The sequence below is a fragment of the Entelurus aequoreus genome, linkage group LG12, assembly GCF_033978785.1.
Source record: "Entelurus aequoreus isolate RoL-2023_Sb linkage group LG12, RoL_Eaeq_v1.1, whole genome shotgun sequence".
Classification (NCBI taxonomy): domain Eukaryota; kingdom Metazoa; phylum Chordata; class Actinopteri; order Syngnathiformes; family Syngnathidae; genus Entelurus; species Entelurus aequoreus.
The window spans coordinates 42,849,536-42,868,479 of NC_084742.1; the positions used below are offsets into that span (position 1 = coordinate 42,849,536).

The 18,944-nt window shown below is 38.9% G+C and overlaps 1 protein-coding gene across 7 annotated transcripts in view; it reads left to right on the forward strand.

Annotated features, from left to right (window-relative positions):
* LOC133662229 (nuclear factor 1 B-type-like) overlaps positions 1 to 7,550 on the forward strand; it is a 124,746-nt gene extending 117,196 nt beyond the window's left edge. For 6 of the 7 annotated variants that reach the window (XM_062066039.1, XM_062066040.1, XM_062066037.1 and 3 more), the window contains one exon: positions 7,179 to 7,550. In XM_062066039.1, coding sequence (XP_061922023.1) covers positions 7,179 to 7,311 — 133 coding nt within the window. In that variant the 3' untranslated portion in view covers positions 7,312 to 7,550. The remainder of the gene's footprint in view (positions 1 to 7,178) is intronic. The other variant, XM_062066043.1, reaches the window with a different exon arrangement.
* Positions 7,551 to 18,944: the final 11,394 nt, after the last annotated feature.

The window sequence follows — 18,944 nt, forward strand, 5'->3', positions numbered from 1 at the left end:
CATGAACATGTAAATACACGATTAATAATATTCAGCTTTTCGAAGCTAAAAAAAATAGAAGCTAACCTAGCTACATAGCCAATGTGATAGCATAGCAGTCTCAAATGCAGATAGAAACTAAATTAAAAAAAACCCTGACTGGATGGATAGACAGAAGATCAAAAATACTATTAAACCATGAACATGTAAATACACGATTAATTATATTCAGCTTTTCGAAGCTAAAAAAATAGAAGCTAACCTAGCTACGTAGCCAATGTGATAGCATAGCAGTCTCAAATGCAGATAGAAACTAAATAAAAAAAAACCCTGACTGGATGGATAGACAGAAGATCAAAAATACTATTAAACCATGAACATGTAAATACACGATTAATAATATTCAGCTTTTCGAAGCTAAAAAAAATAGAAGCTAACCTAGCTACGTAGCCACGTGATAGCATCAGTCTAAAATGCAGATAGAAACTAAATTAAAAAAAACCCTGACTGGATGGATAGACAGAAGATCAAAAATACTATTAAACCATGAACATGTAAATACACGATTAATAATATTCAGCTTGGCGAAGCTAAAAAAACAGAAGCTAACTTAGATGCGGCGGCGGGCTTACTCACTGTCGTGCGTCTGCTATCCTGCTCAAAACACAACACAACCTCCTGGTGTTGGTGTTGCTGTAGTCCGCCGCTCCACCGATCGCACCTACAACTTTCTTATTTGCAGTCTCCATTGTCCATTAAACAAATTGCAAAAGATTCACCAACACAGATGTCCAGAATACTGTGGAATTTTGTCGAAGAAAACAGAGGTATTTGAATTGGGTCCAAACACTTCCCTTGACCTCGTGACGTCACGCGCATACGTCATCATACCGCGACGTTTTCAAGCGGAAGTTTCCTGGGAAGTTTAAAATTGCACTTTATAAGTTAACCCGGCCGTATTGGCATGTGTTGCAATGTTAAGATTTCATCATTAATATATAAACTATCAGACTGCGTGGTCGGTAGTAGTGGGTTTCAGTAGGCCTTTAAACACAGCTTGAGCAGTAACACTGTGTTTGAATATAGGAACATAAAACACTGTACTTTTAAGTGATTATTTGGCATACTACTACTTGGAACCCACAAAAAAATACTTTGCTCTCCTAACACCATAATGACCAACATCGAACTACAGGTAGCATAGTAGGCCCAAATATTCATGAAGAACAATTTATCAAGTATATTTAATATTTTGGCCACTGTAAAATTACACACAGCTTGAGCAGTAACACTGTGTTTGACTGTAGGAACACAAAACACTGTACTTTTATGTGATTATTTGGCAATTAACCACACATACCACTAGCCGTACACGAACCACAGTTTGAGAATGACTGTTTTAGGATATTTCACCAGTTTCAAACAAGTCTCGCAGTCGCACAATAAAGGATTGGAAGGACTGGATTGTCCACAATGGGAAGTTTAGACAGTCTAAAAGTGGTACCTCGGGATAGGTTTTTTTCTTGGTCCTGTGGCGCAGCTAGTACCTTGAAAAAGTGGAATTGCGAAACAACGTTGCCCATTGAAATTAATTATAATCAATTTAGTGGGTACTTGCCCCCCCTCCGGCCCCCCAACCTCTTGAAAACAGCACAATTTTAACATGTGGAATGGCTTTTAAAAATAAAAAGACACTTTGACGTAAGAAATATTGTATTATTAACAATAGAATGTACTACAAACAACTACAGTAGTTTTATGAAGTGTACATTTATGAAGTTAACCCTGAAAAGTGGACTTCCACAGTATCTCCTTCCAGCTGCTTCTCCGTCAAACACACCATCAGCAGCTTCTCCATATTTTCATAGATAAATGTCCGCCGTTTAGAGATTATTTCAACATCTTTGGCCGGCGTTATTGATGCATTCTGCGTCAGTATGGTGCAGACTAGCAGTGGTACGCTCCAACTGCTTCACCAAGTCGGCTGCGGTTATATATTTGATGATTTGTTTCTTTAATTCAACGAATGTCGTCGTCTCCTCACTCACTTTCTCTCGTTCCCATTGTTGGAAGAACAATGTCCATTTCTAGCTAATCTGGGCAGATCTTTCGGAGTTCACTGTGAGGCTCATAACCCAAATTTCTGCTCGCAACCTTAAGCATAACAATTAGCCTAGAGACCCGTCAGATGGGGCACTCATATCCTGAGGTACCACTGTACTTATGTTTTTTTTTTACCTTAAAACTGTACACTTGTCCATCAAAATGGACGTCATATATCATACGATGTAACATTAAGGCGTGAGACAGGACGACACACACATTAGCAACACCAGTATAGCTTATGTAAGATATAGTACTTACATAATATTGCATTGCTTTATTTTAAGAGGCGTAGTGAAGCCTGAGTTGGGCACTGAGTGGGCTTATCTCGCTAGGGCCGGGTCAGGTTTTTTTTCTTCTTCATGACATGAAAAGCCGCAGCTTTTAAAAACAAACACCTTTCTGGGGCGGCGTGGAGCAGCCGTGCCAGCAACTCGAGGGTTCCGGGTTCCATTCCTACTTCTATTGGGCAAGACACTTTGCCCACCTGCTTCCAGTGCCACTGACTCTGCTTTAACTAGCTTAAAGATGTCGATAATGGGTTTCACCGTCTGAAGCAAATTGAGTCACTAGAGAAAAGCGCTGTATACATATTCCGGAAATTCCTGACTATAAGCCGCTACTTCTTTCCTACAGTTTGAACCCTGCGGCTTATAAAATGGTGCGTCTAATTAATAGATTTTTTTAATTTTTTTTGCCACTGGCAATAATATTTTGTGTTCAATAGTTTGCATTCAACCCAAGCAGAGGCATGAAGTGATGTTGAGTTAAGTTAAAGTACCAATGATTGTCACACACACACTAGGTGTGGCGAAATAATCACCCATCACCCTTGATCACCCCCTGGGAGGTGAGGGGAGCAGTGGGCAGCAGCGGTGGCCGCGCCCGGGAATCATTTTTGGTGAATTAACCACCAATTCCAACCCTTGCTGCTGAGTGCCAAGCAGGGAGGTAATGGGTCGCATTTTTATAGTCTTTGGTATGACTCGGCCAGGGTTTGGACTCACGACCTACCGATCTCATGTGTTACTGTTTGTGCTATGGCGCCATCTTTTGGATGAGTTTGCTTAATGCAGGTATTGCGGTTGAAAATGTTCTTTCCGTTTTAATGCCTTAAACCTGATGTAAAACCGTCCATAGAGTTTTTGCTCGAAATAATTATTAATTCGTCACACCAATCAAGGTATGTAAGTTTTACAATATAACTAAAACTATTCTTACTTACTAACCGTCCCATGTGTGATGTCTGTAAGAGTGTTTTCATGCATATTTGTACGTGCTATCGTAATGTAATGAAGCTGGCGTCGTTAGCATGAGCTAATATGCTAACACGTTTACAAGTGTCTGTGTTAGTATTATTAACTTACAATGGCATTATTTTTGTATTGTTTCAGTTTGACAAATTCCTCAGCAAACTCGCCAAAACGCCACCGTGGAGTTATTGAGTCTGTTTAGCTGATTGAAGTGCTAGCTTCCGCAGCTCCAATGTTACGATGACTTCTGTCGTGTTTGATCACCTGTTTTACTGCTGTGTTTGTAAACAATTAAGGTATGTAAATAGAGATTTACAAAATATTTCTGTGTAAATAAGTAATTTCACAATTTATGTATCTGCGATTTTTAGTCTGGTGCGGCTAATATATGGAAAAAAAAAATGTTCTTCTATAATTTTGTGGATGTGGCTCATATCCGCTTTATCAGGGGTGTCAAACGTACGGCCCGCGAACAGGTTTTATCCGGCCAGCGAGATGAGTATAAAAATGAGCGGACATTTTTGAATGAAAGAAACTGCTGTTCTAAATGTAGCCACTAGATGTTGCAATAGCAATTCTTAGCAACTTTGTAGATGATGCTACATATGTAGAAAAAATAAACCACATGTTAGTGCACCAGTCGAGGAAAATGAGCAAACTACATAAATAATATCTTGTAATTTGATTTTGATATTATTTTTTTATCTTGATAGATTGAAAATTAACACCAACGAGTCGACTGATGAACATTATCACAAAATGTATTCAGAAAGTATAAATAACGATAAATAAAGGTAGACTACTATTAACCGCAACATTATGATTTGTACATTTTCAGAATGTGCTTGTTCTATTTCTAAACAAAGAAAACTATCTGAAGTTGTCTTTATTTTTAAGTTATCGTGCCGTGATTTTACCAGTCCGGCCCCTAGGGAGTAGATTTTTCGCCATGTGGCCCCCGATCTAAAATGAGTTTGACTCCCCTACGCTATATAGTTTATAAAATATGCTAATTCACTTCACGTTTCTCTCCAATGTGAAGCAAACACGGTGAGTGGGAGAGATGATGGATTTTTCTCTTGTTTGGAGTTACCACATGGTCACTAACAAGCACAAAAGGGGACCTGTAAGTTATACATGTGGGATTATAGTCTCCATGCCACTCCAGATACACGTGTGGCGTGATAGAAACTTGATTTCAGATGGTAAACTTGCTTCAGTGACCTCAGATGCAGTGCAGGTATTCTCCAATAGTGTTGGTTGCAGGGGGGCGAGTGTGGATGAGTGGCCGCTGGGGGCCTCTCTCGGGGAAGGGAGCGGGGAGCAGTGTTAGGGTAAGGGGGGCTGCGGAGGCAGGAGGGAGGGGGAGGCTAATTATCCGACATGTACGTAAGGCTGTACCCCTCGGGAACAACGCGCTGTTTGTTCCCGCTGGCGTTTTCAGTTAGCGCCGTTGCTCCCTCGGAACAATCCCAGTGTTGTTTCGCCATTAGCGTGATATGAATAGGGATGGGGCAGCTTTGTGGATGGACCCTCACCACACACACAGCCCCACCCCCTTCCACCCTTCACAATTTCTCCCACAACACCATGACTAACCTGCAGTGATGGGCAGTAACAAGCTACATGTAGCTAAGCTACGTAGCGTAACTACATTTCCCAGTAGCTTAGTACTTTTTTAACAAGTAGTTTTTCCTGTAGCTTAGCTACTCTTAGACCCATGTAGCTAGGTGGTTTACATCAAAGCTACAAGCTACAAAGAGAGAAAAAAGCAGAAAAAAAAAACATGGAGAAAATATAATGACCTGCATGAAAGAGAACAACCATACATACGGAGAAAATCCAAGATGATTGGTTGGTATTCGTATGATGAGTCACTCTTGGCTAAGGTTAAGGCGAAACATTACGGACTGGCCAATCACAGGCAAGATAAGGCGAGTCATGGAAACTAGTAAGCAAAATCATAACAGACACGCACTCATGTCAGATGACGACGAGGGAGTCCGAGACAGAGGGACACTTCAAGCTGACCACTGAAAAAAAAAAAAGACATAATTGAAAATGGCAGAGGAATTCTTCCCTCCCGCAGTGGAATGAAGATGACGTGCAGGAAACCCACAATAGTGCGTGTCCTTTTGCCATATTTAGACAAACGCATGCGTTTAGACCAGGTGTGTCAAACGTAAGGCCCGCGGGCCTATCCGGCCAGCGAACAGGTTTTATCCGGCCCGCGAGATGAGTTTGCTAAGTATAAAAATTTGCCAAAATTTTTGAATGAAAGAAACCGCTGTTCCAAATGTGTCCACTCGATGTCACAATAGCAATTCTTTGTATCTTTGTAGATAATGCTACATTTGTAAAAAAAAATAAACCACATGATGTTAGTGCACCAGTCGAGGAAAATGAGCAAACTCCATAAATAACATTCTGTAATTTGATTTTGATATTTTTGTATCTTGACAGATTGAAAATGAACACCAATGAGTTGACTGATGAACATTATCACATAATTTATTCAGAAAATATAAATAACGACAAATAAAGATAGAATACTACTAACCGCAACATGTAAGTGTAAAAAAAACAACATTATAATGATTTGTACATTTTCAGAATGTGCTTGTTCTATTTTTAAACAAAGAAAACAATCTGAAGTCTTTATTTTTAAGTTATCGTGCCGTGATTTTACCAGTCCGGCCCACTTGGGAGTAGATTTTTCTCCATGTGGCCCCCGAACTAAAATGAGTTTGACACCCTTGGTTTAGAGAAAACAATGCCCAAAACCTTAGTTTTTAGTTGTTTACTCTGTAAACCAAAATCATAACTGCTCTCTCACAAAAGTAGGGACACACATTAAGGTGAGTTGAGCTCATGAACAGTTTTACTGCAAATAACCATTACCAACTGTTCCCAAACAACATACAAATCACCTTTTTTTTTGTTAAGATATAATAGGTGCTGTTTTTTTTTTTACTAAAAGGCGAACTAAATACATGCATACAGTGGGAGGTGGGGACCCCTAGAGGTAGTTGTAGGGTGTCCCCAGCACAATGACAGATAGTTAATAGTAATATGTGTACACTCTCAGTTACATGAACATTGATATTATACGTACACTACCGTTCAAAAGTTTGGGGTCACATTGAAATGTCCTTATTTTTGAAGGAAAAGCACTGTACTTTTCAATGAAGATAACTTTAAACTAGTCTTAACTTTAAAGAAATACACTCTATACATTGCTAATGTGGTAAATGACTATTCTAGCTGCAAATGTCTGGTTTTTGGTGCAATATCTACATAGGTGTATAGAGGCCCATTTCCAGCAACTATCACTCCAGTGTTCTAATGGTACAATGTGTTTGCTCATTGGCTCAGAAGGCTAATTGATGATTAGAAAACCCTTGTGCAATCATGTTCACACATCTGAAAACAGTGTAGCTCGTTACAGAAGCTACAAAGCTGACCTTCCTTTGAGCAGATTGAGTTTCTGGAGCATCACATTTGTGGGGTCAATTAAACGCTCAAAATGGCCAGAAAAAGAGAACTTTCATCTGAAACTCGACAGTCTATTCTTGTTCTTAGAAATGAAGGCTATTCCACAAAATTGTTTGGGTGACCCCAAACTTTTGAACGGTAGTGTAGATATAAATGCTGTTAAATGTAGCTTTGATGTAGCAAGCTACACGGCAAAAGTAGCTTGCTACAATTCTCCAGGATAATCTTCCCCCTGTAGCTTAGCTACATTTATGCCAGAGTAACTCGTAGCTTAGTTTACTACATTTTCCAAGTCGCTTGCCTGTCATCGCTAACCTGCGGACATCTTTTTCTGTGTCTTCTCCACAGTCCTGGTACCTGGGCGAGCTTAGTTCCATTCCAAGTGTCGAACGGGACTCCGATCTTGCCAACAAATGTCCACCAGAACTACAGCATAAGCATCATTGGTGAGCCGCTGGTCCCCGCAGAGAGCGGCAACTGAGCCCCGGGGGTGGGGGAGGGGGGGCATGTGAGTGCTTAGTGAGTGGGGAGGGGGGTGCCACCAGTGGATGAAACCAGCAAATGTCTCATAATCTTACATCCATGCCGCCATGATGGACACTGGAGGAAAGCTTCATGTGTGCCCCCTTCTCCCACCAACATACACACACACACACACACACACACACACACACACACACACACACACACACACACACACACACACACACACACACACACACACACACACACACACACACACACACACACCAGCCAGTGGTTGTTTGCAGAACTTTCCAATGCATTCAAATACTGTGATGTATAGATGCCTTAATGTTCTACTGCATGACACTCAGAGCAGGCGCGCCTGCTTCTCACACGTATAGAAACACGAGGGGGGGGGGTCAACAAAGTCACTGTGTACACCGTCGGAACAAACATTGTGAATTCTTAGACTAAACGTGTTGTTTATTCTTTTTTTTCTTTTTTTCTTCTACTTCAACTAAAAAAAAAAGTAACTTTTGAGTGATTGGAGCCCTGGCTAAAAAATTGGGAGGCCTTTAGGAAAGGCTGTTTTGTTTTGTTAAAGAAGAGCAATTTGTGATGGAGGCAAGTGCAATTGAATATTTGAATGGAAGCGAGCAGTCTGTCAGCCCTCAGACTCTAAAAGAAAGGGGGATAAACATATTTTTTTTGTTTTTTTTCGACAATTTGATTTCAGTCCCATCCCAGCAGCAACACCAGCACTTGTTGTCATCTCTTTGTGAGCCCTTCCCGTTTGTACAGGGACATATTTGTTGCTTATTTATTTCTTGAGAAAAAGTGGGGTTTAAAAAAAAAAATAAAAAAATGTAAAAAAAGGACGAGAAAATAAGCCCCGAACGAAAGAAATGAAACACACGCGTGTGTAAAAACAAACATGATCAATAATGGCATTTCACTTCTAAGAACATTTGGCCATCATCGGCTTGTAAAGCTTATGTTTACAACAAGTAGAAAAAAAGTGTTAATAGTTTGTGAAAAGAATGAATAGTGCGCCTCTGCAGTCTCTCCAGTTAATTTGCACGATGACACACTTGTCCACATGATGACGTGCCTTTTTCACACACACTCACATGTACACACACACACACACACACACACATGTGCACACACATGCACACACGCATGCACACTAAACTCACTTTTTGCCGTACTATGGGTGCGTTCACACTTGTTTGGGTTGAGAGGGTCAGTTTGCCCCGCTAGCCTGGTTCGTTTGGTCGAGAGGCGACTTAAGGGCGGTATAGCTCGGTTGGTAGAGTGGCCGTGCAATTAACTTGAGGGTTCCAGGTTCGATCCCCGCTTCCGCCATCCTAGTCTCTGCCGTTTTGTCCTTGGGCAAGACACTTCACCCACCTGCGCCCAGTGCCACCCACACTGGTTTAAATGTAACTTAGATATTGGGTTTCACTATGTAAAGCGCTTTGAGTCACTAGAGAAAAGCGCTATATAAATATAATTCACAAGAAATAAATTTGTTGTCAAAATTGGATCTGGAAATGATCATTCACGCGTTCATTTTGTCTCGCATTGACTATTGCAATTCTCTTTTCACTCTCTTCAACAAGTCAACGCTGAAGAGACTTCAGACTGTGCAAAATGCGACTACCAGACTTTTGACCGGTGCACCCAGAACAGCACACATCACCCCCGTTTTATCCAGTCTTCATTGGCTTCCAGTTAAATTCCGCATTGAGTTTTAAGATTTTAGTCCTGACATTCCGTGCGTTGCATAGTGGGGTCCCTCAGTAAATCACTGACTTGCTATGCCCCTACTCGTCAGGGCACAGTCTCTGGTCTTCAGGTCAGGGTCTTCTAAAGATCCCAAAAACTTGTTTTAAAACCCGCGGAGACCTGGCATTCCACGCTATAGCTCCCAGACTCTGGAACAATTTGCACCAGTCCCTCCGTGATCTTGACTGTGTTGAAACTGTTAAGAAACATTTGAAAACTTCTCTCTTTAGTAAAGCTTTTAGTTAATGCACCTTTTAACTATCATTTTTAATCCACTTTGTATCCTTTTTATGAGGTTGCCCCTGTTGTTTTAATTGAATTGTTGTTTTAGTTTACCTATGTTTTGTACAGCGCTTTGTGATTAAATCTGTGAAAAGCGCTTTATAAATAAAATGTACTTACTTACTTACTTAAGAGATGGGTCTTGTCACGCTCGCAAACGAACGTTGGCGCGGTTCTGTTCACTCGAGCTCAAATCTGAAGACTACACGGACCAAAGCAGTCAAGGTTCAAATATCAATGATTTAAGGCAAAGGTGCCGTCTGGCTTCTAAAGTACACGGTAGAAGCAATTGGTCAAGTCTAAGCTAGGGAATGTAACATCAAATAAAAATAACCCGCACTGTAAAAATGTTCAGTGAAAAATCACAGAAAATGTGTCCAATAATTGCATTATTTTCACAGTAAAATATCTTCACTGAATTCACGGTTAATTACAATAAAGTTGTGACTTTTACAATTGTAATTTGATAGTTTCACCCCCAATTACTGTACAAGAGTGAGTATCGTTAACACCCGGAGAGACGAGTCAGTTTGAACTTACAGTGGTTTGTTGCGATTAGGGCTGTGATTACGGTGTTTTTACGGCGAAACAACAGTTAATTGTTGTGAAATAAGAGCAAATCGTAATTGTTACATTACAGTACATTTTGGTTACAGTATTTTACTGTGAAAAAACACTGTTGGATACATTTTTACAGTGTACAAGTTCAACCTCGCAGGGGGCTTTTTGTTTGGAATACTTGCTATACTTTACCCCAGGGGTGTCAAACGTACGGCCCGAGGGCCGGATCAGGCCCGCGGAAAGGTTTTACCCGGCCTGCGGGATGAGTTTGCTAAGTATAAAAATGTACCTGAAATTTTTGAATGAAAGAAACAGCTGTTCTAAATGTGTCCACTGGATGTCGCAATAGCAATTCTTTGTATCTTTGTAGATGATGCTACATATGTACAAAATAAACCACATGATGTTAGTACATCGGTCGTGGAAAATGATCAAACTACATAAATAACATCCTGTAATTTGATTTTGATATGATTATTTTATCACGATAGATTGAAAATTAACACCAATGAGTTGACTGATGAACATTATCACATAATTTATTCAGAAAATATAAATAGACAAATGTAGATAGAATACTATTTTTTGCAACACGTAAGTGTAAAAAAAACCTAACGACATTAGGATTTGTACATTTGAAGTTATATTTATTTTTGAGTTATCGTGCCGTGATTTGAACAGTCCGGCCCTTTTGGGAGTAGATTTTTCTCCATGTGGCCCCCGATCTAAAATGAGTTTGACACCCCTGTCCAATCAAGTCTTTACTTCCTGTTTACGCACCTTTTGTCCCATGACAAAAATACCAGTGTGAAGGCTAGAACAACCCCGCCAAAGTACCGTATTTTTTTTTTTTTTTACATTTGTGACACAAGTGTGAACGCAGCCTAAATCATACACACAACACACACAACACAACACGCACACAAAGTTAACATTTGTAATGTTTTGTACTGGGAATGTCCATTTTTAACTTCATCATGTCACATGGCTATGTATAGTCTACTTTGTAATCAAACAGTGTTTTCTTTCCTTTTATTTCTTCCCTCCACAGTGTTTTGTGCTGTTTTACCCCCCAGTAAGCTGTCATCTTTTTCTTTTTCTTTCTTGTTTTCCCCTCGTCCTCCCGTGCGGAGAATTCAGAATGATGACAATTATGCAATACCAAGTTTTGCCTATGTAGGTAGTGCTTATAGATGTCAAATATTAGAGGCTAGTATGGAGATAGACACTATTGTAATGCATTTATTTTTTTCTTCATATTGTTGCTTCTTGTTGTTGTTGTTGATGTTGTTGTTATGGTGGTGGTGACGGTGGGGGCTTCTTTCCATTGATTTTTTCTTATTTTGACCAAAGCGGAGGGGAGGGGAGGGCCGCTGACTATGCAGCGGAGGACAAGGTCTTTTTTTAGCTTAGCTTACAGATTTGAAAGTGGGAGTCAGGAGGTGTTTTGTCCCAGAAGTGCATCCTTGGTGGTTGCATGGCTGCAAAGTCACTCATCATATTTCTTGTCATTCTTCAAGAACCTGAGCCCTTGTGCACGCTTCACTTAAAGATGGTGCTGCTCTTTGTTTTTGCAAGCCTGTCTAAAAGGTCCCTGATATGCAAAAGTGACTTTTTAATGACGTGCTAACAGTAATAAGTTTCTCGACTCCCTACACTGCAAATTATTTGTCAAGATTTAAAATGTTGTTTTTTGAAATTTCCCCAGTTTTAAGAGCTATTTACCTACTTTTTAGTCGTCAACTAATCTTAAGTTTAGCATGAATATTGTATTTTTAATATTCTAGTGTAAAAATGGTAAAATGGAGAAAATAACTATTCAAATAGGATATTTTGGTTGCCCCGACCATAAAAAAATCTTATTTAAAGATTATGCAACATTTGTCCGTTGTTTCAACTATTAAGAAAACTGACAATAAAAATACTTTGAAGAAAGAAAAAAAAAAGATTTTGCAACATCTCGAGGATGCTTCATTTAAGAATTACAAGAATAAAATACTTATTTCTAGACATAACTATCAAGTAAAATTATCTGTCCATGTAGCTTGTTAATTCACTATTTTCTGGTATTTATTTTTTCCTAAAATAGACTTAGACCAACTTTACTGATCCACAAGGGAAATTGTTAGACACTACAGTTCAAATTTTTTGACTTTTTTTTTTTGCAGCGCATACCCACTTCTTAAGCAAAATTATCTTCCCCTTACTTGTGTAAAAGCCCACTGCTTTGTAAAAAACAAACAAACAAAAAAAGAAAACAGGCATTACTGCACATACTTGCCACTCTACTCCAGACGGGGCTATAATTTCGATATTTCCGGTTTTCTTCAGGGAATAGACCACAGGTGTCAAACTCAAGGCCCAGGGGCCAGTTCTGGCCCGCCACATCATTCTATGTGGCCTGCAAAGCCTGGAAAAAATGTTTTTTTTTTTTTTACTAAATGCATTCGTTCTTTCAATTTTGAAATGCATATTTTATACTTTAATATTATCTGATCATGCCAATTTTATTATTATTTACTGTATTGCAAAACTATTTTTGTGAGATAAAAACAAATCCGCTTGTCACCTAGTTATACATGGAAAACATTGTTTATAATCAAATGCATATGCATTTCCATTAATCACAGGTTATTACCCGCATGCATAATGTAAATTAATTTTAAAAAGCGGCCCTCAGAAAGCAGCCATTACTGCGATGTGGCCCTCAATGAAAATGAGTTTGACACCCCTGGACTAGACTAACCTAGCATGACGTTGAAATGTTAGCATTGTAGCTAACATAGTTATGCTAGTGTTGCCAACGTTTGTGTCCTCCTGTCCCACTCCTTAACGTTACTTTGTTGTATATGCAATCTATGGCATCTACTATTACAGTGTATAACCATAGCACGGTGGAGACAAACACAATCAGAATCAGAAATACTTTATTAATCCCCGAAGGGACTTTAAGATTTTTAGCACAATCCCATTCAAGAGCAGACAAACATTACAGGGAGACAGAACAGGATCGCTGACGGGTCTGCCAATTTCTGGCGCCCCTTACAAAAAAGATGAGAAACAGATAAACTCTGGGTGGGTGAGAAAAAAAAATTCAGTATAAGCCTGGACCACTGGAGAGGGGGTCCAGACTGAGGCCAAGCGAGAAAAAAAAACTCATAGCCATAGCACACTTAAGTGCTATGGTTATGAGGTTTTTTTTTCCGCTTATGTGTGTAAGAGGGAAACATCAAAGATCAGAGAAAACAAAGGACATTAAAGACATTAAAAGAGCAGAGCTGATGCAACCAGCCACTTCTACATACAGCTACAAAAGTAAAACAACAAAAACAAAAAACATATTCACTGTGGTGGCCTCTGCGGTGTTCCACGCCTTCGTCTGCTGGGGTGGGGGGAGCATGGCCAGAGACAGGAGCAGACCCAACAAAGCAACCAAGAGAGCCGACTCCCCTCTCGGTCGCCCACTAACTCTCAGCCAGTGTCCAGTCTGCATGGATGAGCGAGGATGCGTCTAAGTCAGGGGTGTCCAAACTTTTTCCACTGAGGGCCGCATTCTGAAAAATCAAAGCAAGCGGGGGCCATTTTGATATTTTTTATTTTAAAAACCAATACAATATATGTATAAAAAATATACATTTAAGCCTCCACTCAGGCTTGATCCCAGGGACCCCAAAGGGTTTTGGTCAAAAAAATATTAAAAATGTGTCATTATTCAGTATTATTATTTTTATTATTATTCAAGTTTTAAATCTTTAGATCAACATTATGTCTATCTGTCAATATAACGGTTTTAAAGATTTAAGTTGTATGCTCTTGTTGTCAAAGAAAACCCAGTTTTTTTATGGAAAAAATACCAAATATTCAATATTTTCACACAATACAATTTTGAAGTGGAATATTTGAGATTATATAATTGGAGCCTTAAAAAGGTCAATAACTCATAACAACATTGATTTTGATTCATTAATATTTTTTCAGCAATGACACTTAAAATCAAATCACACTAAAATTATTGGGGATCCAAATAATTATAGTGTTAAAAAATAAATTCAATTTTTTTTTTTACTGTTTACTTTTAACACAATCTCGAGATCAACTTCAGATCTATCCGTCAATTATATGTTTTATTGTTGTTTATGTTTTTCGTTTGTTCGTTTTAGGCCCTTCTTTATAAAAAAAAAACAGCTCCGTTTTTTATATGGCAAACACAAAATATGCAACATTTTCCCCCAAAATATCTCAGATGTGACGTAATTGGAGCCTTGAATAGGTCAATAATTCATACTGACATTGAAGAAAGAAACAGCCTGCATGGCAGCTTTGTGTTATTAGAAAAAACATTGCAACATTTTCTTGTTACATTTCACCTGTTTGCTCTTTTATACCACTTATCATGTTTTTAATCGTATTTTTAAAATGTGCCGTGGGGCCGTTAAAAAATGACCTGCGGGCCACAAATGGCCCCCGGGCCGCACTTTGGACACCCCTGGTCTAAGGAGACGTTCGTTAGTGTTAAAGCTGCAGACACACAAACTTACTAAAAGCACTTAAGCGGTTTAAATTCCAGCATCAAAGCTAGATTTTGGGACAACACACGTCTGAGAGGCTATCGTGTCACCTCTGATATTTATTTAAAGATGTAAAAAAGTGGACTACAATATGGGACCTTTAAGATCCAGAGCTTTAGAGCAGTACTTGTTGTTTTTTATTCTTTAGCGGAGAGACGGCTTGACTTGAGGGCGACAATCACCGCATTGGAAAAAAAACTTTTCAGCCGTCGTCGGATGCAATTCCCGAGTAGATGCCTTAAATGCCCGTCACCTGCGCAACAATCACACAGATCAACCTTTAAGAGTGTTGTATAAGTGCATTCACGCGTAGTCAATCCTCCCCTCCTATAATGGCGACAGTAAATTGGGACTGGATGGCACTTACTCAACTCCCTCTCAGTGTTTGCAATCTCAGGCGTACCACAGGGCATGATGCATGTCAATCAGTAGTGTTCTTTCTAGTCACACCTTTTGCACTACAATCGCGCCTGCTGCGTAAAAAAAAAAAAAAAATCCTCAAGTCGAGTCCCATCTCTCCGCTCTCACAGATTTCTTTAGTTTTTATTATTTTGGAGCAAAAAAGGAAGAATCACCACACAATATGTGCACTCTTGTCCTTGGAAGAAATGTGCTTTGCAGCCTGTGACCATCAGACCCCACTCAAGTGCATTGTCCCCAAGTGTGTGTGTGTGTGTGTGTGTGTGTGTGTGCACAGGAGTAGTGAGTGTGTGAGAAGTTGTGGGTCTTTCTATTCATTTGTTTTTTTAAAAACTGCCACCAGACACGAGTTTGTACACTGTAAACCTTCTCCGGCCCTTACTTGTAAATTCTAGGGGGAAAGTAATGGTGTCAGTTCCATTTTAGTGAAGAAAAAAAAAGTATTTCAGAGTCTGGTTTTGAGTTAGAACTCCCCAGATTCTCCCCCCATTAATTGAATCTAAAGTGTTGTTGTGTTCCTGTAAAGAAAAAAAAAAAAGAAAAAAAAAGAAAAGATGGAGGGGGCTATTCTTGATGAAAAAACAACAACAATGAAGGCTTTTTTTAAAAAAAACATTATTTTCCTGAACTTGTAGGTATTCCCATAAGGGAAGCGCTTCATAATAATAATGACAAATATTTGATTGTTATATTTCATTAGTGCGGGCGTAGCGCGTGTGATGTGACGATATATATATTTTTTGTTTGTTGATTATTTTTTTTTTGTGATTTCTTGTCCAACAAGATGTGAGTGTGTTCTTGTAGCAGCTGGGAGGCGAACAAAAGTAAAGGCCTCGTGTTGCACCCGACCTTAGTGAGGAAGCAGGGTAAATAAGACGAGGACGAAAATGTCCCTTAAAGATTGTTGGTTTATTTTCTAGATTTGGTGCTACGTCCTGATAGGCTGAGCTCACCGTGCACTGATGTGGAGCTAGCGCCACCAAGCTGAAAGCGTCGCGGCTTCTGCTTTCTCATCAAAAATTTCCCCCCCGTGTTTGTCCTTTTTATTCAAGCGGGGGTGTCCCGAGTCCGGCTCCTAGGCCACTTTGTTATGGGTTTTTTTTGTTAAATAAAAGTGAAAATGTACATGATCCACATCAAGGAGGATTAAAGCCGAAAGCAAAAAGAAAAACATTTCAAAATATTCTGGAATAATTTAATTGAAATTGACACGATTTTCTGTCATGTATAATTCCTCATTGTTTATCTGAGATGATTCACGTGAATCTGGAATTATGTAGCCATTATTTCAAAATTGAAAAAAAAAATAAAAAAATGTTACCTTAAAAGAAAAAGGAAATTTGATGTTTCGGCCTGTATTATTTATATACTATTTAAATATAATGAATAAATAATTCCTAATTGTTTTTTCTAGGATGATTCACATGAATCTGGAATTATGTACCGTATTTTTCGGAGTATAAGTCGCTCCGGAGTATAAATTGCACCGGCCGAAAATGCATAATAAAGAAGGAAAAAAACATATATAAGTCGCACTGGAGTATAAGTCGATTTTTTTGGGGAAATGTATTTCATAAAACCCAACACCAAGAATAGACATTTGAAAGGCAATTTAAAATAAATAAAGAATAGTGAACAACAGGCTGAATAAGTGTACGTTATATGACGCATAAATAACCGACTGAGAACGTGCCTGCTATGTTAACGTAACATATTATGGTAAGAGTCATTCAAATAACTATAACATATAGAACATGCTATACGTTTACCAAACAATCTGTCACTCCTAATCGCTAAATCCCATGAAATCTTATACGTCTAGTCTCTTACGTGAATGAGCTAAATAATATTATTTGATATTTTACGGTAATATGTTAATAATTTCACACATAAGTCGCTCCTGAGTATAAGTCGCACCACCGGCCAAACTATGAAAAAAACTGCGACTTATACTCCGAAAAATACGGTATCTATTATTTCAAAATAGAAAAAAAATCTAAAAAATGTGGTCTAAAAAGGAAATAGACCTTTCGGCCTGTATAGTATTTATGTACTATTTAAATATAATTCCTAATTGTTCAAATACTATTTAATTATTGAATATTTAGATAATCTGGAGTTATTTATCTACAATGGGAGTAATCATTTATACGGGATTATTCAAATATAATTTATATTTGAATACTCGGGAACTGTTAATTAGATTTAATTGTATATTAAATCTACAATTAAATGTAAATAATAAACCATCAAAATATAAAAAATGTAACCCCTTTTGGATTTAAAAAATAAAAATAAAAAGTAGGAATTATTGGAGATAATGAAATTATTGCAGATATAATGAAATATTGTCGATGAGGAAATCAGATTTGACTTAACTTGTTAAGGAAAATGAAAAATTATCATACTTGAGTCTTATTAAAAATATTTAACAAATTGTACTTTTTTATGTAACTGATGAGAGTACATTAGCTGAGTTTTAAAGTCGAAGAATTTGGACACCCCCGGGCTTAAAGCAGGAGCGCTCATGATGCACTTTGTTCATTGGCACTAGAAAGCAGATGCTTGACACTTAAGGTACTCGACCTTCTTGACCTTCTTCCTTCCATTGTCGGCCTGGTCTGAATGTAGCTTGTCTCGGAGAACCTCCTTTTGAATCAGTGTTCCACCCACTCCTCGCCTGCAGGCGCTCTCCCCCGCGACCTTACTTGACTTAAGTATTATTGCATTGATCGCTGCCACCAGCCTATTTTTTTTTTGGTTGTTTTTTTTTGTATGCAAAGTCAGACCTGCGGCGCCCGTGCAACACCTGCAGGCTTTTCACCCCGCACTCACGCTCTCTCGAAATGAAAAACCAGCATTTGTACAGATGATCGTCAAGCAATGCAGTGCCTGTTGTACATACATACTTACATACATACATACTATGTCAAATGTGACTTACTTTTCATGTCTATACGCATGTCGGCGCTCATCAAGCTTGCGTTCTGTTTTGTTTTTGTTTTAGCTGAGAATGTTCCTTTTTCCCCGAGGGGAGGCAGTGCTATTTTAAGTGCAGGCTTTTCCTTTTTTTGGTTATTATTTGAAATTCTTTTAATTCTGTGCAAGGCTGATTTTCTTTGTGGGTCTTGTGGCACTTTTACCTTCCTGTGAGTGTGAGATGACGACAACAGCAGCAACAAAAACAACTCGAGTCGTAGTGATCGTTGCGAAAAAAAAAAGGTCTTTGTGTGTATCTGAATGTACGTTTTTACACTTTATTTTCCAGCTTATTTGACAGTTTAGGAGGTGTCCATTGTGAAACTGTACAGCGAAGGCCTTTGTATCACTTGTATTCTTTTTTTTTTTTTTTTTAGCAATGTGTAGAAGGTTGGTGCAGGGGCTAAAATTGCCACAAGATTAAAATCAGTGTAAATAAAGGCTCAAGTTTTTTTTTTGTTTTTTTTTTGTGATTGTTACTGTTATATCCAGCCTATACTGCTAGCAGCTGTTTTACTGCAGTCAATTACTGGAAGTGGATATATTTCCTATGCAAAAACTGTTTCAACAATAAAATGAGCTATGCTACAAAAAAAACAAAAAAACATGTGTTTGTGTCAGTTTTCATATAAATAAAGACATTAAGAGTCGCTAATTGGATTTCAAAGTGCGTCCCTGAAAGCAACCTGTCCCAACCTCCGGCTGATTGGAGCTAATCCACTGTAATGCCTCAATCCCGCAGGAATGGGAGACGATCCGGTCATCCGAGGTAGCGTCCATGTGGGTCACGGTGTCAAGTACACCCAGCTCTGATCTGCTAAGCCCATCTGATGGGATTGAGGAGGCAAAAGTCTGCCTAAAGCACCAATTAGGGCTCATTAGAAGCTTAGTGCCGGGCTCAGATGGACACGGAGAGCAGCGGGGGCGCCCTCCTGCAGGCAGCGTGCGGTACTGCACCAGATGGCCCCGGGCGTCAACAAAAGGGGTCTCCTATAAAATAATCTTTAATGGCGATCATTATGAAAATTGGCCAGTAGAGTCAACATCT